Source organism: Saimiri boliviensis, chromosome 8, assembly GCF_048565385.1.
Source record: "Saimiri boliviensis isolate mSaiBol1 chromosome 8, mSaiBol1.pri, whole genome shotgun sequence".
In the NCBI taxonomy this organism is placed as follows: Eukaryota; Metazoa; Chordata; class Mammalia; order Primates; family Cebidae; genus Saimiri; species Saimiri boliviensis.
The window spans coordinates 126,326,648-126,353,553 of NC_133456.1; the positions used below are offsets into that span (position 1 = coordinate 126,326,648).

Consider the following 26,906-nt stretch of genomic DNA (forward strand, 5'->3'; position numbering starts at 1 on the left):
AACAACTGCTTGAACCCAGAATATGGAGGTTGCAGTGAGCTGAAATCACACCACTGCACTTCAGCCTGAGCAAAAGAGCAAGACTCAAAAAGAAATAAACAAAAATTAAAATGCCTACATCAATACTCAATTTTCAGCCAATAAATAGGGATATTCACTTAGGTGTGAACATAGAAATAGAAAGGTAATGAATCACTGCAACCACACACACTCCTTTTTTAGACATTTAGAACAGTACTGAAGTAACAGCCCTGACTCCTGCATAAGAAAGTGTAACGCACATACCACTACTTTCATGATCAATAATGTACATGTTCCTTTTTTTTTTAAAGTTGGTAAGAAATAATATAACTACAAAATTATAGCTAAATCATCCTCTTAAGCAATAAAGCCTTGTTCTAAGATCTTAAGAAAGTGCCATAATCTAGAATACTTGGATAATAAAAAGAGTGTGTGACGATGGATGATAAACTCAGCAGCAAAGAGTTATCATTTCAGATGTGCTTTCAGTAGCTATGTTTCCTAATCAAGGGTGTCTCAATTTTCTATGATGACAGAGTATTGCACTGTACACTCAAGCATATACCAGGTAAGGATATAGATACAAAAAGTTATTTGTGAGGTTTCTACATAAAATTACAATCTTGGAGAATGTATAGAAATTGAAACATTGTTTAAATTGTGTCCAGTGGAAAACAGCATGAAATATTTCCTCACTGTAAAAAAAATTCCCATTAAAGGAATATGCTAACTAAAATATGAAGTATACATTTGAAAGTGGATCTGTTGAAATTTCATATTTATAACATATGAATAGTCTTTTATCATGCTGCATTATCTAGAACCTGAAATGAATTAAGCATACTCTCTATTTCTCTAAGCCAATTCTGCCCAAGACCATGCGGCCCTTCCTTTTGATGTCACTGCCAGTTTGACAGGGCTAAGAAGAAAGGGGAATCCAGCCATCCCTCAGTGTCTGTGGGGGATTGGTCCCAGATGCCTGAGAATGCTCAAGTCCTGGATATGACATAGCATAATATTTGCATAGAGCCTGCACACATCGTCCAGGCCACATTAAATCAACTCTACTTATTATTTATAATACCTAATACAATGTAACCACTAGGTAGACAGTTGTTATACTGTATGGTTTAGGAAATAATGACAAGAAAAACAGTCTATACATGTTCAGTATGGATGCAATTTTTTTTCAATTTTTTTTTTTTTAAATCCATGGTTGGTTGAAGCCATGGATACAGAACACACAGGCACGGATGGCTGACTACATCCTTCCTGAATGCAAAGCATCGAACCCATGCCACACACGCAGGGATGATGAAGATGTGATTCTGGCTTTATAAAACCTACATGCTACAGAGGTCTGGAAGCAGCTACGAAATAAAGCAGAAGGTAGGACACACACAAAACCAGAAAAGTGTGCTATGCTTAAGAAAATTTTAATTCTCTAAAAGATTAGCAAATGTCCAAAACTGCACTTTTTCACAATCAAAAGAAGTAAGTTGTAAAACAAAAATGGCCTTCAGGTCAATGTGCTCATGAAGACTCATTAGAACCAATCTTCCATCATTTTTAAAGCCTCTGTTCAACGCAGAATTATTAGAAATGTCTAAAATAGGCAGGGCATGGTGGCTCAACCCTGTAATCCCAGCACTTTGGGAGGTGAAGGTGGGCGCATCACCTCGGGTTAGGTGTTTGAGACCGGCCTGGCCGAAAGATTAGCTGGGCATGGTGGTGGGCGCTTGTAATCCCAGCTACTCAGCAGGCTGAGATGGGAGAATAGATTGAACCCAGGGGGTGGAAGCTGCGGTGAGCCAAGATCGCATCACTGCACTCCAGCCTTTTATGTTCAATATCAAAACTTGGATAAAATGACATAAATTACATAATAAAATAAATACAGTAACATAACTTGTGTTATAATAATGCTTAAAATTTAGATAAGTCATACAGAAAGGAGGAAGGAGAGCCTGAACAAGAGAGCATACTGGTGAAAGAATGAAAATTCCCAGCATGCACAGTATTCACAATCCATACATAATTTTTCTCATCAAAATTTCATGTCTATAACATTAAAAATTACTATAAAAATTATTTTTAATGGTGCAAATGAGTTAAAAATCACCAACTTTGTTAAACAGATTTTTTTTTTAAATCAAGTAACCACAATTACATAATGGCTAGAGTTTTATTTGTACAAATATTGCCCCATATGGCCCACCTAAATAAAAAATGGTCTCAAAGAAATACTCACTGATATAGTCTGGATCCTTGGCCCTGCCCAAATCTCATGTTGAACTGTAATACCCAATGCTGGAGGTGGGGCCTGGTGGGAAGTGTCTGAATCCTGGGGGCAGATCCTTCATGGTCTGGTACTGTCTTCATGACAGTGAGTTCTCAGGATATCTGATCATTTAAAAGCGTGTGTGTGGCACCCCACTCCGCCCCACTGGCTCCTGCATTCGACATATGATATGTGTGCTCCCCCTTCAACTTTTGCCGTGATTGTAAGCTTCTGAAGGGCTCCCTGGATGCCAAGCAGATTGACAGTGCCATGCTTCCTAGAAAGCCTGCAGAAGGGTGAGCCTATGATAGTCACCCCAGTCTCAGTTGTTTCTTTATAGCAATGTAAGAATGGGACAGTATACTCAGTAGATCATTACTTTTGATTACCTTCCTTCACAAAATACTTAAACTGACCAGCCCATTAATATCACTGGGTCAGATACTCATTTCATATTATCCTGGAAGACAATGCATTTGTAAAGTGCATTATTTTCACACTACTGTAAATATTTATATATATATGTAAAATGTGGTAAGCAAAATAATGCCCCCTCCCCCCAAAAAAGATGTCTACATCTGAATCCCTAGAGCCTCCCATGTTACCTTACATCATACACCTGATTAAGGTAAAGACCTTGTCCCATCAGGACATTGCCCTAGTGGTATGGAATGAATGTTGTGTCTACCAAAACTCAGGTGTGGAAATCCTAAACCCCAAGGTGACGGCATAGGATGTGGGGCCTTGCGGGAAGATGTGCCCTCATGACTTGGATTAGTGCCCTTAATAAAATGGCCCAAGGGAGCCTGTCTGCTCCTCCCACCATGTAAGAATATAGTGAGAAGTAAAGATCTATTGGGAGGTCAAGCCTTCACCAGACACCAAAACTGCTGGCACCTTCATCTTGCACTCCCAGCCTGCAGGGCATGAGAAATGAGGTTTGGTTGTTTATAAGCCACCCAGTCTAAGTTATTCTGTTGAAGTAGCCTGAATGGAAGAAGACAGCGGGCTCATTTGGATGATCCTGGGGTCTCACTCAATTCAGGACTATGTTACCACATGAGTCGTAAATGTGGAATGGAAGGTCAGAAGGAAGGAGTCAGTCAGAGAGCGCTGTAACCACAGAGAAGGGTCCACAGGTAGAGATGGAGGAAGGACCACACGCCAAGGAAGTCAAGTGGTCTCCAGAATCTGGAGAAGGCAAGAAAATCGATTCTCACATAGAGCCTCCCACAGGAAGGCAGCACTGTCAACCCTGGGCTTCAGCCCACTGAGATCCACACCAAACTCTGACAGGCAGGACTGTAACAAATTCTTAAGCCCCAACATGGTGATGATCTGTTATAGCAAGAATAGAGTAGTACTCTGTGCATGTGTGTGTGTGTGTGTGTCTTTAGCAATATACAGACACACACACACAGACACACACACACACACACACACACACAGAGAGAGAGAGAGAGAGAGAGAGAGAGAAACTATATATACCCTGCTTTTCAAAACTGGAGAAAATAAACTAGACATTAGATTTGGCTAGGTGTGCTGGTGACTGCCTATAGTCCCAGCTATTCAGGAGGCTCAGAGAGAGGATTGCTTAAACATGGGCAACGTGGCAAGATCCCATCTCAAAAAAAAAACTTTGATTAAATTAATTTCCCACTTTTGAAGAGAGACATGGGCAAATCTTGGACAAGGGGGAGAACTGAGGAAGGCAGAGCTGGTGGCTTTTCTTCTGGCGGAAGCAGACACAGGCCCGTGCATATTGCTGCCCACCTGGCTTTCCTCTCCCTTCTTGTAAGGGATCCAACTGAACCAAGGATCACAGACCCATACTCAGAACCCAATGCAGTTTCGTTCTATGATTTCTGAAGCATCAGTGTCCTAGTTTCTGCCTCCCACTCCCAACTCCCTTACTCTGCTTATTAAAAAAAAAAAAAAATTGGCTATTATCAAATATTAGTAGATAATCATGTACTACTCAGACAAACTGATCACCAGCTGGTTTCACTTGTTCTAAGCCACGAACCGTTAGGCTGTAACATCTCTGCCAAGCAATACAATATTATTTTCCAATTCATTAACACAAATTCTGTATTTAAAATAAATACTTCTCAGGCTGTTTTAAATAACAAATTAACCCATGAATCAGCCATGGCTCAAGCTGACATTTTAATTAAATGTGATGATGGGCTGAGTACCCCAGCAGTTCGCTAAAATGCCCTTTGCTTACGCGTTTTCCATGTTACAGTTGGGCTGAGGCATCCCTGACTGATATAACTGTAATTTCCCATCTTAATTATGGGATCCATCTTTTAAAAATAATTTATTTTTCTTAAAGTACATGCTATTCCTATAGTTCTTCCATATATAAACTCACTAAATATCAGCTGCACATGCATATAAATGTATTTGTATATACACGTTATATACGTTTTTTTAAAAAAATTTACTACCAGAGTACTACTAGAAAGACAAGAAAAAGAGGCTTTGTGTGATGTGGTAGAAACACAACTGCAAGAGGGACAACAGGCTGCTGTGATGGTTACTATTACATATTCACCCTCTCCTCTGTGAGGAAGAGTGAGAAAGCTAATTTAGAGTGGCTTTCAATCCCTAGGGTAGAAAATTTAGGGTGCAGAAAACTTTCTATAAGTTTTAGAGAGAATGTAAGTAGGAAGGCATTCTATGGTGGAAATACATAGTGTGCCAGTACACAAGAATAAGCAGGTAGATGGTTTGGATTTATGAGAACAACAGGGAAAAATAATAGATGGTATCACAATGCTCCTTTTATGGAGTTTTGAAGATCATTCCTTTTACATATGGTTAACTGCTTTCAAATGCCCGTGAGAAAAATCGTTAAAGCAGGGATCAGTTCTGAGACATGGAGAGATTTTTATAAAAATGAGCTTTACTCTGAGAAAGGGCTATCATCAACACATTCTTGAGCACAACTATGCTCACTGCACTTCCAAATTCACAAGCCAGGCTGTACACACTGGAGCCCCAGATTCTTTTTTTTTTTTTTTTTCTTTCAAGAGATGGGGTCTCACTCTGCCATCTGGGCTAGAATGCAGTGGTGTGATCACAGCTCACTACAGCCTGAACTCCTTGGTTCAAGCGATCCACTTGCCTCGGCCTCCTGAGTAGCTGAGACTACACGTGTGAGCCACCAAATACAGATATTTTTAATTTTTATTCTTTTTGTTGAGATTGGATCTTACTATGGCGCCCATGCTGGTCTGGCCTCAAGCAATCCTCCCACTTCTGCCTCCCAAAGTGCTGGCATTACAGGCTGAGCCAATATGCTTGGCCCCAGGACGACTTTAAAAAAAAAAATTGCTGATACATAGGCAATAAATTGACAAATAACAGTTTGTAAGTTACTAATTTACTGATCAATTTAAAGAAATAAGAGTAAACACAGAACAACACCATCAATAATAAACTGATTTAAACTGCTTTTTTCCCCAGACAGGGACTACTAGCTTTCCATTCCATGGAAAAGTTAGAGGTGAGACTCTCAGAGGCACACTTATTAGCACCTTGCTGGCTTGTAGGCAGCTTCCTCTCCATCCTTCACTGGTTGGGAGTGACTCAGTGATTCTGAGATATGAGGCACCTCTCCAGCTGGGTACAGGAGCCAGACAGAAGCCAGCAGAACTGGGGACACAAAGACACTGCTGACATTAAAAGCAACAAACAAATAAATAAGGAAACGTATTCTCCAGAAATAGAGATCTATATCAAGTGTAGCAAGAAGAGAGGAAAGGAATGTATCTGCCAGGCTTTCATGCTGACAAAATAATCCACAATATGGGTCTCTGTGTGACATGCACCAACAGAAAAAAGAACCCAAATACCTGGATGGATTGGAATATAAAAACAAAAAAAGAACTCTATCGACCAATGTACAATCTAATCTTAGCTACCGAAACAAACACTTTCATGCAATTATTTTCTCCATGTAACACACGTCTTACTACCATTTGGAAATGGGATTTCTTGCTTTGATTTAAATATGCTTTCTTATCATATTCACAGCTACAGTCCCATTACAAATTTTCAACGATTTCTGCTTCAGATAAACATATAGCATCATTAGGCAAATAAGGCTCATTCCCATGCAAAGGCAAGAGTATCAGGCAAGACCTCAGGGTCAAGCCAAATAGTCAAGGGCAAAAAGAAGTGAAGAGGGCAGAACTGGGCAGTGGGGAAATCTTTTGGGTGGAAAAGATGAAAGTGTAAACCTGTTCTTCCCTAAGATTTCAGCGCGTTTTGAATAATATGGAGAGCTTAGTGTACAGGGGGTTGGGTAGCACATGGTTTGGGTCTAATTTCAAAGGCAAATTTTGGTGGAATCTGTGACTCACCCCATCCTAACAGGCCACATGTCAAGGTTCTGTGGACACCCGACAGGCAGCCCTGTGAACCCCTAACAGGCAAGTCTTTCCAGATGAATGCCAGGCCGATGTCTACATCTGATGACATGGGGCAGAATATCTCTAAAAAATACTACTTCCCTGGCCAATGGACTGTGGCAGTTACTATTATAAGTGTAAACTATTGTATTACATACCTGTGAAGATTTTTAATTTCGGGGCTTTACAGAGATGCAATTAAATACATAGGCCAAATGTTTATTCTGCTTAAACACAACTTAGAAGTACTAATGGCAGGCTGCTGTATGGTGGCTCACGTTTGTCATCCCAGCATTTTGGGAGGCCGAGGCAGGCAGATCACTTGAGGTCAGGAGTTTGAGACCACCCTGGCCAACATCTTTAAAGTCCATCACTACTAAAAATACGAAAATTAGTCGGGAATTGTGGCAGGCACCTGCAATCCCAGCTACTTGAGAGGCTGTGGCTGGAGAATCGCTTGAAACCAGGAGGTGGAAACTGCAGTAAGCCAAGATGGTGGCACTGCACTCCAGCCTGGGCAACAGAGGGAGGTTCCATCAAAAAGGAAAAGAAAAATATTGATGACATGACAGATAGGAACTGCAAAGATGCTTGGGCCCCACCCAAGTCAGCTGTTTGGTAATGCCACAGATCTTGAAGAATAGTAAGTGTTCATACACTTATAGCAATACCTCTGCTTGTCTTGAATGTAGAGACCTGAGCTTCAGTTATACCATGAGCACAGAATATGCTATCATTTTACATCACTGAGCCTCAATTTCCAAATGGCAAACATCAGAGAGGTGAACTGGGAAGTTTCCTAAGGAGCTGTTATACCCAACAGATTTCCGAAAATCTTTTCCAAATGTCTCCTATACAATATATTGATGGCCCCAATGGGGAGAAGCCAGACAAATGTCTAAATTTTCATGTGCCCAATGGGAGCAAAGAATTCCTGGGTAAAGCAAGTGGATATAAATGACACAGTACACTGAAAAGAGTGTAATGTTACCTAAGGCTGCTCCAGTGTCAAGAGCACAGATGCAATGTTTCAGTACGCCAGAGCAGTGATCACTTGTATGTTATTAGCGTGTTAGAAAACCTATTACTACTTAGGTCCTTATGTGAGGAAGATACATCTTGTTCATGCTTTATGGTTGAAAAAATGTCTACAGGCAAACTTAAAGATAATTTTACAATGAAAATAACCATATTTTAATGGCCATTTATTTTAATTGGAAATCTGAAGGATAAAAGACATTTCATCGTGATTACAAATATCAGTGAAAAAGATTTTCTTTGTGGTATTTAATGTAGTTCTCCGGAACACACAACTTGGTTCACAGTGCGCCAGCCGCTGCACCGCCGCAGCCCGACAGCCTGTCGTATTCACCAAATTGCTCATTAGGTTTGGCAATTTTCACCTGCGCCTCCAGTTGATCTTTCAGCAGGGAATACACATCAGCCTGCTTTTACCGTCTTCTGCAGTGAGCTTCCAACACCCCCGAAGTAGCGCAGTGTCCCTGATCTGCAACCCTCCAAACACATCTTGTGTATGCGCCATTATTTTTAAATGCCAAGACAGCTCCCAGTTTTCTAACCAAAACTGCAAGAGAATTTGCAAAGTAAGCCCTGTATTACAAACACTAAAATGAGCTGACCAGTAATTTACTTAATTTTTCAATGCAAAAAAAGAACACAAGAACCATATGAATTTAATTTCTTAAGTGCTCATTTTAGAGAGTATTTCTGAGTGATGCACAGGTGACAAGAGAGCAGAGAATCCTCTTCCAACTGGCTCTGACCCCGCCAACCTTCGTTACAGGTCGAAAAGAAGAGTACTCCAATTTATAAATAAACAATAGAGGTAACATGGCAACGGGAACAAAGAGGTAGCTGAGAGTACTACTCAGCTCTCTGCCTGCCCTATTCTGCCGATGCCTGCCAATGAGCACTGTGACATTCGGATCGATTAGAAAAAAAAAAAAACCACAAACAACAACAACAAAAAGAGATGCTTTGTGGGCAAAAAGCACCAAAGATATAAAACAAAATGTTTGAAACCCCATAAAACAACTTCTGATGGAATACTGTTTTTCATTTTGCAGAAGTAAAATATTCACCACCAACCCCGCAATTAGCTAGAAAATTACAATAATTACAGCAATTTTGTATCCCATCTCCAATCCAATTAATAGATATATGACCTTGTCAACATGTAATAATCAGATTGCATCTACAACAAAACTGGATGGGTTTTATATGCTGAATAGAACTTGCACAGTAAGAAGGTAATTATTTGAAATACTGAGAATACCATTTGTATGCCATGCTCCACTTCACAAGTTAAAAGGAAATACAATAGGAATATTATTTCTATTTGCAATATGTATTTAAATCAGATCCAGAAAATAGTACTCTGATGTCAGCTAATATTAAGAACACAGATTCCTACACCAAAGGTCTTGGATATTCTAGAAAGACAAAAATCAATCTGTATATTCTTGGCAAGAAAAAAAAAAAAACTAAGAAATCAAGAAGCAAGAGGGGACGCTAACTTAGGCAATAATTCTGTAACAATTATTGCTATTTCTTTAAGATCTATATGTTAGGACGACAGCAAAATCTTATCAGTTAATTAAATAACAGCATTTCGGAAAAATTTCCCAAGTAATGGATAAAAATTATAAAAGGTTAAATACGACAAAAGACTTAAAAGGCAGCAAAAAAAAAAAAAAAGAAAGAAAGAAAGAAAGAAAGAAATATAATAAATCAGATACTTTGTTTCCCACAATTTTTTTTTTTTTTTTTTTGGCAGTCTCACCCTGATGACAGGCACCAGGCACCAGGCTGGAGGGCAGTGGCTCAATCTCGGCTCACTGCAACCTCCACCTCCCAGGTTCAAGCAATTCTCCTGCCTCAAGCCTCCCGGGTAGCTGTGACTACAGGCACACACCACCATTTTTGTATTTTTAGTAGAGATGAGGTTTCACCATGTTGGCCAGGATGGTCTCGATCTCTTGACCTCGTGATCTGCCTGCCTCAGCCTCCCAAAGTGCTGGGATTATAGGCGTGAGCCATGAAGCTCAGCTGTTTCCCCAAATTTTTAAAACAATACTATTTCCAGAAATGTCACCATCCCTTGGGCTTACATCATTTTCAAAGCAAACTTCCTTCTTCAGTCTAGATCTTCCAGAAGAGACATTTAAAATTTTGAATTCTGAGGTAAAAAGGAATCCTGCCATGATTCTAAACACGAGCTACCCTCAAATAGCTGACTTCTACAATAAGTCCCTGGAAATTGAAGAAGAAAAAAAATCATAGAGTGAAAAAGTTACATACAAAAAATTCACCCGCCTTGAGCTCAATGATCTGCACTGAAAGCTTTAGGTCTCTCTAAGTCTGATTTGTTAATATTGAAAATAAAGACAGTTGAATGAATATTACAGACACGGTTCCAATTTGACCCTGTAAAAGTTCTACCCCAACTACCTAAGGGGTCAGCAGTGTCCCACACCAGAATGCATGTCCTACTTAGGCTGAGTGACATCTCAACCCCTTCATACATCCCCAAGAAGTGGATTTGCACTCAGGAGGCCTGATCATCCACAGCATTCCACAACCATCTGTTAGTGTAGTGCTTCTCCTGCGCCACCGGCTACATCAGAACTGTGAACGTTATCTCATTACCATACAAAACCATCCTGAGGCACGTAGTCAGAGAGGTGGCCGGTGGAATCACCTACTAACCTTGCCCCCTGCCCAAGATGATGTGACTCTCTTGCCTGTACTCGTTCTGAAACATAAACACTCTGCATTACAAAGGAGTATCTGCATAACAAGCTCATGTTGAACACATAAAGCAGAATATACTCCCATAAAGTAGAATATGCACTCGAATTTATCAAAATCTGGGTAGGGGAAAAAAAAAACAAGAGTTATGTAGCATATCTGGTCACCAGTTTCCTTTAGAGCAGAACACGCGTCTGCCTGGGAGCAAGCCAAGGCCTTCCGAGAGATAGCAGCATTCCCCAAGAAGGTTCTAGGAGCCTGAAAACAAGGCGGTGAAGGTGTAATGTGGTTTCTTCCTACCCAATTCTCCATGGTCGACAACCCCAAAGCCAACACGTCCACGAGACAGTGCCCAGGGCCACAGTAAGTTTAGAGGCCTAGGATAGCGTTTTATTTTCCTTTGAAGTCAAAAGAGAAGAAAAAATTTTTAGAGTCAAAGAAAATGTTTTGACTTTTTTCTCACATCAGAAGAAAATGATACTCTTAGGAACCATGAAAATCAAGTGAATGTTGCATAAAATGAAAAAGTACAATATCGAAGCATTTAAAGTTATATGAAATATAATTTTATTACTTATATTATTATGGTGAGAGCAGCCCACGACGGCCAAAGTGCCCAGAGTCTGGGAAGTCATGACAGTGTCCTGAATAGCTCTTCTGCTTTGCAAAATTTAAAAAACAACAAACACATGCATTGAAAAACTGACAAAAGAAAAATAAGAATCACCTCTTCTGATCTTACAACTGATAGAATGTACAACTGTGCATAAGAACTTCCAGGTTGACACAGCACAGTTTAATACAGCAGCCTTGAGGTTGAGAACATAAATGGCTCTGGATAACAAATGTTTTTGCCACTCAACGAGTTTCTAGATGTCTCCTTTCAACAAAAAAAGAAGGATATCATAAGCCAGCTTTCAGCTCATTGATATATCTATAAAAATAATTTCTGACGAAGGATCACTAATTGGTGTTTAGCATTTAGCTTGGAGGGAGTTCGAAGAATTGAGTAATACTGATGTAACAAAACTCCATTTACTCCCTAATTTTCTCTATTGTTTTGTAGGAACATCCAGAGAAAGCCAAATATGAAACCCTAAACAATCGCATCATATATTCCCCTGTTCTAGGTAGCCCCCTTGCGGCTACCTCATGCCAGCAGCTTCCAGTCACAGCACATGCAAGCGTTCCCTTTTCTTCATGCGAAAGTATTCCCACTCCTCAGCCTGCCTGGGAGCCTCTGCAAAAGGCACGCCATGATAGCTGACCCCTTACTATAGCAAGCTCTGAACAAATAGCCGTCACCTATTCTCATTTGGATGGTCTTCACTTATTTCCACATTAAAAAGCAAAACATGTTATATACTTGCATATTTGTGCAATTTTGGTCAATTATATACTAATAATAATCACACAGTACTATACTTACAATTTTAATATATTTTGTTTGTGGCAGAGAAATAAGATAACCAATGAAAAATATTCAATCCTGAAAAGGATTAGGTTAAACTTCTGTGCCATATGAAATGAGGGGAAAAAGTTCAAAGAGAAAAGTAATTAAATAGACCTTCAAACTACCAGGAAGCGCCGTACGTGTTTCATTTAAAAAAAAAAAAAAAAAAAAAAAAAAACACTTTATTAAGGATAATTTTGAACCAACATATAAAAGTAGACAGAATGGGTATGCTGAGTCTCCACGTAACCATTCCTCAGGCTGTACGATTCTAAAGCAAATTCTAGAGATATCATTTTAATCATAGTTAATTATGTACTAATAAAAGGTAAAGGTTCTTTTACATATTATTAACTTTATTGCATCTAAATAATTCCTTACGATTAAATACCCAATTCGTGTTTTATTCATCAAAATACAAATGTCATTCTTTCTATTAAGCTTCATTTAAATCAAGATTTAAATAAGATGCAGACATTATGATTGAATGTTACATCTCTTAAAAGTTTCTATTAATGTATAAATTCCCTCTCCATGTCCTTCTGCCCCTGCAGTTGACTTTATTGAAGAAGCTGGGTCATTTGTCTTACACCGTTTCCCACCATCTTGACTGGGCTGATCGCATCCCCTAGCATATGTTCACTTGGATCTCAGGGTTCTGTATTTCCTGTAAATGGGCCGTTGGACTTTTAGGTTTGATCAGATTCATGATTAATTTCTTCTGTCAAGAGCACCTCATAGGAGGCGCTGAGCTTTTCCATCAGGGAGCATACGATGCTTGGTTTTCTCTCCCTGATGATTATTTTTTAATGTGAGCAGTGGTTGATGACTGTCTTAGTTCATGTTGTGCTGCTCTAACAGAGTATCTGACACTGGTAATTTAGAAAGAACTGCAATGTACTCTCTCACAGTTCTGGGGCCCAAGATCAAGGGGCTGGCATCTGGAGAGGACCTTCTTACTGCATCCTCACAGTAGGAAGGTGGAAGGGAAAGAGAGAAAGAAGGCAGCGTCCCCAAGTGACAGAAAGCTACAGTGATCCCAACACCTTCAAGCTCTTTTTATACTAAGTTCTTTTTATACTAAACTCTTTTTATATTAAGAAGTAATTTTTAATACATAAATACAAAGTAATTTCCTCTTCATCTACTATTTGGTTATACAGTGATGCCACTCATATGAAGGACACGTGGAATGGTAAATTTCTTTTTTTCTTTACGACTGCGTCTCTGTTACTCAGTCTGGTGTACAAGGGACAATCACAGCTCACTGTAGCCTTGATCTCCCAGGCTCAAGAACTCCTCCTGCCTCAGCTTCCTAAGCAACAGAGAGTATATTGACACACCACCATGCCCACCCAAATTTTGATTTTTAATAGAGATGAGGTCCTTTATAAATTACCAACTGGGGCTGGTAATTTTGTCTTTCCTTGAACAGTTTTCCAAATAATAAGCAACTTTATGACCTGGAAACCTCCCAGTAGGACACACCTCCCAACACTGTTGTACTAGGGATTATATTTTCAACATGTAAACTTGGGGGGAGACATTAAGACCAAAGCAATGATCAATACCTAGATCCATTATTTCATCAGGAGTTGCAGAATAGTAATATTACAATGCTATCATTACCTCTTATTTATCAGCTGTAATACTTATATAAGAAGTATTTGGATATCCAGTGAAACCACACTACAAGGAAACTCAGAATAGATGAATTATTCCTTTTTTCCTTTATAAGGTTTCCAAATAGTAAGATGATCCACTGGTAGCCTTCTACTTGCTTGATGGCTTATTTACCATTATACACTCGTACATGTATTGCTCTTACTATCTTTATTGATGCACCCACTGTCCTGTCTCTGTGTCCCCTGCTAGGCCCTCTGCCCCAGCTTAGTAATCTTTCATAACTGCCCTATTTTCTGATATAACAGGATGATCTGGGATGATCTCATACATTTCCTGTCCAGACTTGCTTTCAGGCATTTCTCTAAGAAGCTCTGATCCCCTCAAATGAAAAATGCCATTTCCAGAGCATAGTGTAGATTGAGAAATGCTGAGTTACTGGTTGGCCATCGATTCCAGACCTTTTCTGTGAACACACGCAGGAGTTTTTCTTCCCTCCAGGTTTCTTTTATAAAAACTAAAACATATCAGGAATTCTTTATGACATGTCTTGCCTAAGTTGAGAATTATCCAATTTTTGTTCACTCTCTTCTAACTTATATCTGTACCCTTTTTCTTCTGTATTAAGTATCCTGGGTACTTAATGACACCAGGAATGACAGAATTAGAATATTATAATTTATCATCTATTTCATCCTGTAATACCCACCCAAAAATCTAAGATTAACAAACAAAAATATCACCAGACACTGAGAAATGTTCCTTGGGGAGAAAACACTCCTGAGTTGAGGAGCAATGATTTAACTAAAACAGAGTTCTCTCGTATTTTCGACAAAAAAAACCTCAAGGCCAAATTAATGGCAGCTTCTAGGGAAACATAAAAAGACCTCAAGATGACAATTCTATGAAAACCATCTAGGCTGTATCTTAATGCCCAAATTTCATATTCATTTTTCTATTTAAAAAATAGGTATGCTCTACATGTTTTTGTCAATTTCCACCAATTCTTTATGGAACGAAGGGGATGAGTGAATTCATGCACTGGAAAACACAGGAAAGTGACCATTCCTTCTTTAAAGCAAAAATCAGAACTTTATTTATCTAAAAGCCTTTATCAAACATGTCCCCAATTAGTGTCGATTATCCTTCAATTAAGCAAATCTCTACATATTGTTAGCTTCTTTCTTACCTGAAAATAGTTAGACTACTAACTACAGCTCCTTATAGCAAAGGCTAGGCCTTATTAACTCAACCCTGGACTCAGCACCTAGCATAAGGCACGGCTAGCACAGACAAACTCATGTTCTATGTCTGAATGAATGTCACTGATACAGTATGAGAAAACACCTTAACAGACAGGTGACTCATGTATGATGCGTTACATTCACATAGTTATGGACTTGTGTAAAGGAGCTGCTTAACATGTACTTACCCAATGCCTGCCAAAACCTGAAAATCTAAACAACCTTCACATATCAAAATCAGAACAAGAAAATAAGATTTGCATATTCTCCCACTGGTTGCTGCAAGACAACACATATACTTCAAATGTAACTTCCGTTTCTCAATAAAAACAAAATAAAAAGAGATATTTTGGGTTGAAAACAGCATTTAAATCTTAACACATAAGGCCAGCCAAATATGGATACTTACATGTTAGAAATTTTGTAGAGTCCAGAGGAGTCAAAAGGTAAAAGTTGATGGGAAGTATGTCAATCAAATTCATAAATCAACATAAATAAAGGATTTAACCTTTCCTCTAATACTCTTTATGGTATAGTTATATTAAAGCTACATATTGCTTTAGAAAAGATACAAGTACAAAACTACAACAATAATATAATAGGAAGTTCTGTATTTAAGTATATACATTACCATGTTATTGCTCAAATAAAGATACTATTTTCCAAACTTCTGGTATCTGAATAGCTGAACTATTATTTAATTAAAATTTTCCATGAGTCAAATGTAGGCAGTCTATGTTGTATACACAGGATCATTCCAAGCAGATATCCACAAAGTCCAAGGCTTAATGAGCTAGTGAAAAATAAACTACGGCTAACTAGTGTACCACCTACACATCATTTTGTATATCCGGTATGGTATATGCCTCACCTTTTGAAAAACACTGCCCAAAGCAAATCCAATGTAAGATTTTTTTAAACGTTATATCCTAGTAGTAAACAAACATTTTCACAAAATTAGTTTCTTGCACATGTGCATAAATAAACCTAAATCTCCTGCATGTAAAAAATATTCAACTAAAACAACTTCTAGCTTCTGTTCCACGCCAAGCTTCCTGGGAAACATCTGTCATTATATCTGAGTCTGATCTTGTCTGGATGAGAGAAAGCGAAGTAGTTAGCACTGGTCTATGGCCGTGCGCAATCCTCTAGAGCATCACTTACAATCCTATCTTGAACTACGCCTCATAAGTTCTCTGCACCTCTGCATGGCACACCTTTCCTGTGGGTTCTGATGGGCTAGCAGATTTCTACTGCTGAACTGTTCTTCTTGGCTTGTTCTCTTTATATACACCTTCAAGGGACAGTAGAAGCAGTAGTAGTTTGTAAACATCTAGAAGCAAATTGCCAAATTGCTACAGATTGCTATCGATGCAAAAAAATGGGAATTAGGACGCATTTTTAGAAGAATACACTATACATTCTAAATATTACCTACTTATATTCTATTCCTAACTATATATTATATTAACATATATTATTACCCATCTGTTTATAAAGATCTACTGAAGACTACCAATCATTAAGCACATATAAGACCCAAATTTTCTACTTAAAAAGACTGAAGTGTTTCTAAATAGATGTACCTAAAATATATATATATATATTTTTTTTTTTTTTTTGAGATGGAGTCTCACTTTGTTGCCCAGGCTGGAGCGCAGTGGTGCAATCTTGGCTCACTGCAACCTCCACCTCCTAGTTTCAAGCGGTTCTCCTGTCTCAGCCTCCCAAGTAGCTAAGATTACAGGCACCCACCACCATACCTGGCTAATTTTTGTATTTTTATAGAGACGGGGTCTCATCATGTTGGCCAGGCTGGTCTCGAACTGGTGACCTCAAGTGATCCACCCACCTTAGCCTCCCAAAGTGCTGGGAATACAGGCATGAGCCACCTCACCCAGCCAAATAATCTTTTAAGCTTATACATTTATTGAAATTGATTTTCTAACTCTTAATGACTACTCAATAAAAGATTACACAACTACAAACAATAAATATTTATAGCAAAAATATATCACTTTGATGAGTATCTTCCAGAAATGACTAACAGAGCTCTTCAGGCAAGTGTCCTGGATCTAGAATACTCAGGGTCCCAGGATTCCTCATGCAGAACTCATTATGTCCGTATCTCCCTCCCCTAAGGAGGTATTCTAATCATGGCTCTCCCAGATCCCTGAAGATAACTTTGACAGGGAGGTCTCTTCTTCCCCAGCTCTTCAGATAACGTTCATATAATTAAGTAATGGTTGTAACAGAGTTGAGTGTAATGAATGATGCCATGTTTTGATTCAGTGCAAAGCTCTTTTGTTATTTCCATTTCTTCTAGCATTCGGATAAAATATACGGAAAGGAAAATCCAAATAATTTAACTTGAACTATTTTCCTTACTTACTTAGTTAGCAGGTCATGGAAAGCCTACTAGTAAGCCTAATCTATTACAATGTAAAAAGCTGCCTGCTTCTCTTGCAAAGGACATTTGCCTGGGTCCTAAACTTAATTTTTGAAAAAAACAGATAATTAATTCCACTTACAGGAGCACGAATAAATAACAAAAGTTGGTATTCCTGTAAATTAAGATGAAATGTTAAGAGAAGAAAGAGCTTTCACTTACTTGCTCGAAGGACTGAAGGTGTGACCTCAATTTCACTTGTTGCTTGGTAAGGCTGAAAGGCTGAGACACTGTTGGTGGCAAGCTCACTACCAAATATCTCCGGGCTCTGGGTGCCCGTGGAGCTGGCACTGGTGCCATCACCTCCATGATGTGGATCTTGCTCATCAAATACTGCTACCAACTAGAAATGAAAGGTAAATGTGCACTTATAAATAAAGGCTCTTAACATAGTTAGGTAAATACACAGACAAGTGGGTAAGTATACCACCAAATGTTAATGAATGTGTGAGTACAAAGAGTTTCCAGCTCTGTTTACCCAGAGTCCCTAGAGGCAATGACACTGAGCACACCTAGTACCTAGATCTTGGTTTCTAATACCATTCTCTAGTTAATGAACAAGGGCTCCTTGAAAAATGGTTGATTTCACAGCTGTGGTCTGGAAAACATATGGGAACCCTGGAATGCCTTGTGATGCCAAAAAGTCAGAGGAAGGCACACCAAAGGGAAACAGGTGCCAACCTGAAGGAGCTCCCAATGGCCAAAGCTGAGACAACTTACAAACAAAATAAGTAACACCGGCATTGGTTCATAATCCAAAGAAAAAACTAAAATCCATGAGTCCATAATGATATAAATAATTGAACTGATATAAATGGGAGAGAATGAACAGCTATTCCCTGGTGTAGCATTCTAAATAAAAAATAGAAGGAATGATGGCAACAGAAATCATCATTAGGCAACCTCCACAGTAAAAACTGTTCAGGTAAAATCTACTAATGGATACAAACATTGATGGATATGAATATGATGATAAGCAGGATATTTGCATAGCTCAAAATGTCTCCCCACAAGAGACATTTTGACTAAAAAGTAAACAGTAATATAATTGAAGTAGAGAAGCCTGGCAGCCACCACTGTACCCGGGTTAACAGCATCCATAGTAAGATGTAGCAATATCATGTACCATCTCATAAAAAGGCACTGGGAAGGAGATAACATTACTTTTGTGGTATTCTTGCCAAAAATGTATAACTTCCATCTAATCATGAGGAAACATCAGACAAACCCAAACTGAGGGATATAATGAAACATAAAGCTCTCCCAAAGTATCAAGGGTCATGAAAGTAAAAGAAAGAATGAGGAAACTGAACTGGAGGAGTCTGAGAAGACTGTGAACCACACGCAGTGGGAGGAGAGAAAAGGGCATTAGTGAAAAAACAGGCCCAATTCTAATGAGCTCTGATTAGCTGACAGAACTGACTCACTGTGAGTTTCTTACTTTTGATAATTGTTCTATGATTATGTAAAATGCTAACATTAGGGATAGATGAAGGGTATAGGGAAATGCTCTGTAACTGTTATTCCAATTTTTCTGAAGTGCAAAATTATTTCAAATTTCAAATTTTAAATGTTATAGTATTTTAAAATGCTATGAAAATACAAATTTATTCTATGTCTTCTTATAACGAATACAGTTCTTAATACACTAACATACTTTTTCTTATAGCTCCCAAAGAGTAGGCTGCGCTCGGTGGTTCATGCCTGTAATAGCAGCAATTTGGGAGGCTGAGGCGGCAGATCACTTGAGGTCAGGAGTTCAAGACCTGCCTGGCCAACATGATGAAATCACATTTCTATCAAAAAAAAATAAAAAATTAGCTGGGTATGGTGGCACACACCTGTAATCCCAGCTTCTTGGGAGGCTGAGGCAGAAGAATTGCTTGAACCCAGAAGGCAAAGGTTGCAGTGAGCTGAGATCACACCACTGCACTCCAGCCTGGGTAACAGAACAAGACTCCATCATAAATAAATAAATAAAATCACAAAAAGTAAAAAACTTCTAAGGATCCACAATGGCTGTCACCATGGAGATTCACCCTTCAATCCCACTTAGCAACTCAGCTTAACCTTCCAAGAAAAGAGCCAGGATTGGAGCCAAAGCAAACCCCTCTTCTGCCTCCAATCCAAGCTTTTTCAAGGCCAATACTCACCTCAGGTAAAAAACAGAAATGCTAATGTGAATAGGACTCAAAATTACAACCTTTGTTTTATAAATGGTTTTGTTGTTTTGAATAAATGCTATTCCCATGAATGTTTATATGTCATCGATCCATTTATGACACAACAAAGAAAAGCTGAGGTACAGACAGAATCAGCTGATTAAATAATCTGGAAGAACTAGTAGCAGGGTTCATACCATACCAGGGCAGCTTGTATGAAAAAATCACAGTAGGATAAATAGGTGGGCCACTCAACCTTATAATGAACAACATAAATGGGAAAAGAAGTCCTTAATAGTTACCAAAAAATGGAAAGGTATGCATATGTATACACCAAATTACCCATATGCAGTAAAATCAGCTTCTTTATCTGACACTGACTGGCAAGTGTCTGCCTGTATTAGCGACACAGACATACCACTAGATTAGGGGTCAACTGGCAAACCTTTTCTGAAAAGACTAAGATAGTAGATATTTTTAGGAGCTGTGATCCATACTGCCTCTTTCATACTCCCCCACTGTAGCATGAAAGAGAACCCGTAGACAACATACAAACAAATGACTGTGACTACATTTAAATAAAACTTAACTTATAAAAGTAGGCAGCAGGCCAAATTTGGCCAATGGTCCCTAGTTTGACAACCCAGCCCAAGTAGGACGCCCATCTTCCTAGTAACATGCAATTTTAGTTTCAGTTGAGCAATAAAATTTTGCAGCCCTGAAAAACTAAAAATACTCATTTCAAGCTCTGCACGAGGATTTTGGATGTCTACACTTGATTTTAATATCAGCATACTTTTCATAAGGTGTGTGGCTTAATATGCATTTTGAAGATATTAAGTTTTGACATTTAGGTGTTTAATTGGAAGCAAATGAAATTCATGTTTTGTTATTAACTTTTCACAATGATGTGTTCTCTCAAGAATCAAGTCCTTTCTGCAAACTGAAAATGGAGATTGAAAATTGTAAAGAACGAGTCTTTAAATGCCACACATGATGGAAGAGCTTATACATATATATTAGTTTCGACAATTATCTCTGGCATTTTTAGAAAACATTATAGAATCACAGTTGGTGATTTGCAATATGCCAATAACACACAATTCTACAGCTTTCTTTTAAACCAAAATTTAAGTGACAGGTGCAGATATGAAGTAATTTTGTGTTAAACTGGGAAAGACATATAATTTTAGAAAATCTACTCTATAAGAATACATATAGTAACACAGCAAAAAAGAGATGAGAACCTTCACACACACAAAAAAAAAACACTGTATATTAAAAATCTCTATCATGTCCTTCAAAAAGTAAAGGAAATGCCTTTTAAATTTGTGAAATGTTACTCAAATTCTTATTTAACAGATGGAATCTTCACTGCTGTCCACAAGGCAGATCATTTTTGAAAGTTCATTTTTACTTGCAATAATTATTAAACTCTCTCCCATTCCATTCATCTATCAAGTCTCCATGAGAAAACACAGGCCAAATCTGAGTAACACCTACAATAACCCAAGTATAAATAAACTCTAAATATTGCCCCCATCCCCCTCACCTCAGGACAAGTCACTTTAACTATAAAACATCAGAACCCCCTCCCAACAGAAAACCTGTTATAGAAACATCACACAGAAATGCTTATAAAACCATTGGATCTAGGGTAGTCCCTTTAATGGGTAAAATTAAGAGCTGAAAGCCCACAAGCGCATGTTAGCAAAGCAGCTTCACAGCAATCGAGAATCAGACAAAGCTACGTTCAAAGCCAGCTCTGACCTTATTTCTTGGGTAGATGCTTGTAAATCCAGTGGTATCTCTAAGATCTCGAAACCTTACTTTCCTCATTTGGAAAAATGCATGGCAGTTGTGGGTAGACAGAATAATGGTTCCCCCTCAAAATTATCCACACCCAAACTCCTGGACCCAGTAAATGTCCCCTTCCATGGCAAAAGGGACTTTGCAGACACGATGGAGGTTAAGGACCTTAAAATGGAAAGGTTATCCTTCATTATCCAGGTGGAGTCCGATCTAACTACATAAGTCTGGAAAAATGAAGAGCTTCGCCTGGCTGTGGCCAGAGAGAGCTGTGATAATGGCCAGAGAAATGCTACCCTGCCCACCTTGAAGACGCAGAAAGGGAGTCAAGAGCCGAGGACTGTGAGCAGCATTTAGAAGTCAAGGACATGGATTCTCTCCTAGAGCCTCGAGAAAGGAGCATGGTTAATACCTTGATTTTACGGCATTCTGACCCATGCCAGCCTTCTGCGAAGCAGAACTGCCGGGTAATGAATTTGCATTGTTTTCAGCCACTCACGCCTTGCTCTGCCAGATGTGGGACAAATAAAGAGATAATGTGTACAACTCACAGAACACAATAAGCACGTTTACTATGAGCTTTTATTAAATTATACTGCGATGGCTGATAAATGAGAATCAGTTTCAAGAGTAAAGAAGACCGATGCAAAGCTCAGTCGCTGTGTCTTGGATCTACACAGGAGTGGTGAGGGGAAAAAGAGCGAGGAAGGAAGTCAACATCCTGGAAAATGCATGTTCAACATAGAGCCACGAAATGAAGACCTTCCACAGACGCCCTTCGTCGTCCTCCAGAGAGCCCCACAGAAACACAGAGTAGCTTTTATTATTTCAGTTAACAGGAAGCAAAGCTGAGGCCCAAAGAGACGGATCTGACTAGTGTATAAATAACAGCAGAATGAATTTGAGATGGGAAATCAAGTCAAAGATCCTATTTTCTACAAATCTTTCTGCTCTGGAGCATCTAACATCCACAGCACAGCTCACTGGCAAGCTAAACACCAAGATCATCTGCAGGCCTCTGAATAGGATTCTGTTCATTCCTGATGAGCCAAAGGTAATAACCCACCATAATTTACCAAATTAATGCAATCTTGATGACATCACTTAAAATTTTTCTGAACCTATCTGAGGGTAGCGAAGATCATCACAGACAATTCCATGCTCCTGATGCCATCATGCAGTCTTCAACAGAGGGTTTAAAAGGATCAGAAGAACCTGCAGATTCTACCTTCATACAGGAAAACGAAAGCTGATTTAAGTCAAGTCTAAGAAAAATCTCAAAGACCTCTAGCTTCAGACTCCACATACCCTGAGAAGCCATTTTATTGTGACACCCTGTGAGCAGTCTCTCACTTTCCAATGTTTTCTTCATGTATAAGATAAATATAACCAGGGAAGTTAATTAGGATGGGTGTCACTGGATACTCAATGTCAATATATGGAATTGTTTCACTATGAAATAAAGACTTTTAATTCTTTTAAAAAGGCATCACATTTTGGCACTGCATAAAGTACAAAGCATGTGGAAGAATACTAGAAACAAGAATAAACTTGAAGATGCCTCCATGACCCTCTCTTCACCTAAGAAACATGAGCAGCGTCCATGAGTCAAGCCAGATCCAGCAGCTTAGTCAATAAGAAGCACGACACAGAGAGTGAGTGTTTGACAGGTGCCATGGGCAGATGTGCCTATAAAGAACACATGCAACAGAACAGAACAGAAAGAACATTCAGCAGATATGGGAGAACTAAAGCACAATGCAGGAAGTTTCAAAAAAAATTAACAATAAAACTAGAGTTGGAGATACAAGTATTTTAAGTTTAAAGTGAGGCTGCTCCATGATGTATAATTCTAAACTATCTCTCATTCAAAAATTGCTTTTCCTTCCCACAGGTTAAACTACAGATTTCTATAATTAGGATCGTACCTACCAAAACATTTAAATTCTTCTGCTTTTTCACTCAGAGATGTCCAAAAAAAAATTACTAGATCAAGTATTTGAGCTTCTGAATTCCCCTGTATCCATCCCCCACCCCTTTTTTTAAAAAGATTTCCTTTACACTTGTCTCCCATAAAGCACACTTGATAACCTATGGCACTCACATAAAAGAAAAACTAGCCAAACACTAAACATGCTTGTGTAGATTATCATAGTGTGTTATCCAACATAAGGAAAAAAGTAATGAGATCAATCTTTAATAGAGCCATTTCCAACAAGACAGCATGCAGGGGAGAGCAGTACATTCCCGCTGCTTCCTGAACAACTCAGGAGGCCACCACTATCATAAACTTCTACCTGTCGATGGCCAAAGAGAGACCTGTCCCACAAGAGTTAACACCATATTCTTGAACACTCCTGCCTAATAGAGATGTTCCACTCCATCTGGAAACGACAGTGGAAGATATTCACCGATGATACTCCCTAGCCCTGTTGCTTACATTTCAGAGCTGAAATTAAATTCTGTTGTCCCTCAGGGTGATACACTCTATCACCCACTGAGCCTTCAGACTAATTAGATTTCCAGTTTAAGACTTATGTTGAACTAATAGCCTTGAGTACGTCAACCACAACCGCAATGAAAATAATGAAAATATGCAAGTTTGTACAGCCATCAGCTAGCTGACCCACCTGCCAAACGTAATATAAACCCCTCCTGCTCTACTCTCCGTACAAGTGCCACTGTTCCACTGGTACCCAGCCATGAGGTTACAAATACCTCACACTACTGCTGAAGTATTAATAAAAAGTAGGATAGCACAGTAAGATAGAGCAAAATCATTCTGAAATGGGCTAATCACATACAGATAGATTGACTCCAAACCGGAGCGAGTGGCATGAGTTATGATGTTATCATCAACACATGCAGTGTTCCCTCAAAGAGAACATGGTAAGACAGGCAAATGGGCAAGATAAATAATCTCAGAAGCAAATGCAATAATGTAGTAACTAATTATTATGTAGACACAAAGAAAAGGAACTAAAAATCAATTTGTAAGCTTTCTGATGACTGAATTTACTTTAATGACACAGCAACAATACTAAATTCTTAATCATTCTTTGAGCCTTACTTGCTAGCATGGTTCATCAAAAACTCATTTAAATAGAGCTAGTGTTTAACTGGACGAGTAAGCAAAACAATAGTAAAAGGATATATTTCGACCAACGATGTTTCGTAATAGTAGTAATATAAACTATACATTAAAAAACCACCACAGAACAGGAATCTCAAGCTTGCCACTGGAAAACTTTAAACGTTATGTATGCAAGATTAATTCCTTGCTTCATCGGCATTTTAAGAAGTGTATACACTGTCTGATAAAAAAGATCCAACACTGGCCAGGCACGGTGGCTCACACCTGTAATCCCAACACTTTGGGAGGCTGAGGCAGGTGGATCATGAGGTCAGGAGTTCAAGACCAGCCTGGCCAACATGGTGAAACCCTGTTTCTACTAAAAACACAAAAATTAGCTGGGCATGGTGGCAGGCACCTATAATCCCAGCTACTAGGGAGGCTGAGGCAGGAGAACCTCTTGAACCTGGAAGGCAGGGTTTGCAGTGAGCTGAGATCGTACCACTGCACTCTAGCCTGGGCAACAGAGCAAGACTCTGGCTCACACATTAAAAAAAAAAAAAATGCCCAAAATTTAGAAAGGAATTCTAAAATAACATGAACACATTAAAGACTAGCAAATGTTGCTACTGGTTAAGCCAAGAACGGCAAAGTGTGGGTAGACCTTCCCCTCACAGTACCAGGAGACTCAACCTCAAACCTGCCTCAGGCTCTAGCCCCATGGTTTGTGATATTAGTTCTTCACCCATAGGTACACGTGCGACCCTGGCCACACTGCCAACCTTCCAACATACACATATCTAAGAGGAAACAGCGTTCAACAGCATGGTGTTCTCATCAGTGAACAATTTAGCTTGACAATTCCTGTGTGTTACGTGTATTCAGAAATGCCTACAATAACAAATGAAAAATAAGAGAATCCCTCAATAGTAACTCTTTCAATTAACACCACAGTCCGCATAGTCTGGAGATTAGGGATTTTGCCTAAAAGAAAAAAAGTGGGGTTTCTTTTTTTTTTTTTTTCTTTTTTTTTTTTTTTTTTTTGGTTTTTTTTGAGACAAAGTCTTGCTCTGTCACCCAGGCTGAAGTGCTGTGGCATAATCTTGGCTTATTGCAACCTCTGCATCCTGTGTTCAAACAATTATCCTGCCTCAGCCTCCTGAGTAGCTGGGATTATAGATGCCTGTCACCATGCCCGGCGAATGATTTTATTTTTAGTAGCAACAGAGTTTTGCCATGTTGGTCAGGCTGGTCTCAAACTCCTGACCTCAAGTGATCTGACCACCTTGGCCTTCCAAAGTGAGCCTCTGTGCCAGGCCAAAAGATTTTTATTAGTCAAAAATCATCATGTAGGAAACAGATAGGTCTTAATGAGATAAACCAAAGTCAGTCTGTCTCTGTCTCTCTCTCTCTCTCTCTCTCTCTCTCTCTCTCTCTCTCTCACACACACACACACACACACACACACACACACACACAACTGCAATTAAATGATAACCACCATTGAAGCCTATAGTGCCAACCACAATGTGAAACATTAGTGAGCAAGTAGCTGGGGGTGAAATACTTTCCGCGTTCTTCCTTCTCTACACAAGCCACCGCTCCCTTCCACCCCAGGCATAAGTCACATCCTTGAGTCTCCCCAGTCCCTGAGCTGTAACGTCCCAGAGCATAAAAAGCTGCCACTGTGAATCCACAGCTCAGAAACACAGCAAGACAGTTACCACCAGGCAAAAGCCTGCCCTGCTCTCCTGCTCCTCTGAATGTCTGCCTCCATTGGTGAGTCCATGAAAACAGAGCTGAGATCCTTAGTTAGGAAGGCCCGTTCTTTCTAGTCTTTATACCTCTTCAGCTAGCTGGATGTAGTAAACCAGGGCCTGTTCCATGGATGGGGAGACCTTGTCTCCACACCACACACCACCCTCAAATGCCCCTCCCACCATGCCACCAACAAGTTATGAATGTCTAGAAAGAGGGGAAGTACGAGTCCCACTTAAGCCACAACTGCCTCCTCCTCCTCCTACCAACTGGTACCATTGAGCTCTGTGCTTCAGTTTGTATCCAATGTCGTCAGGAACAAGGGTAATTCTATCATCAGGTAAAACCATCTCACAGAACGGACACATTCCCTTGCTGGGCTTCCTCAACCCATCACTCATTTCATTGTTGAACTTTAAAAAATGACTCATCACTAAAACTGCTTGCCATTCAATTGTCTGGTAAACTTTATATTTCATTTTTTGGAAATCAGTAGTGGAAAACTTTTCATTCTAAAATAGAAACTTGAAGGATCACTTCCGTCGTCCTAAATTTGGCAAATTGTATTTAAAATGAGAAGCACCAGAAAAGAAAAGGTGGCTGCGGCTCCGGCCAATCCATCAGGACGGGGAAGTAGTTAAGCGATGTGCACAAAGTCATGGGAAACATCTCTGCACAATGTTAGGTCTCCAGATGATGCAGCAGGGGTCAGCACATCCCCATCCCTGGCATTTAAAGACAAGATGGTATTTCCAACTCAAAGAAATAGCTTCGTTTCCAAGGCAACCTGCCCTTTGTATAGAGGACTCACTTGGGAGTTCCTAATCCCTTTACCTGCTGA

The 26,906-nt window shown here is 39.3% G+C and overlaps 1 protein-coding gene across 25 annotated transcripts in view; it reads right to left on the reverse strand.

Moving 5' to 3' along the window:
• Positions 1-26,906, reverse strand: part of PARD3 (par-3 family cell polarity regulator) — an 838,158-nt gene that overhangs the window by 509,782 nt on the left and 301,470 nt on the right. For all 25 annotated transcript variants that reach the window (XM_074405259.1, XM_074405258.1, XM_039478614.2 and 22 more), the window contains exon 3: positions 17,426-17,606. In XM_074405259.1, the coding sequence (XP_074261360.1) occupies positions 17,426-17,606 (181 nt within the window). The remainder of the gene's footprint in view (positions 1-17,425; positions 17,607-26,906) is intronic.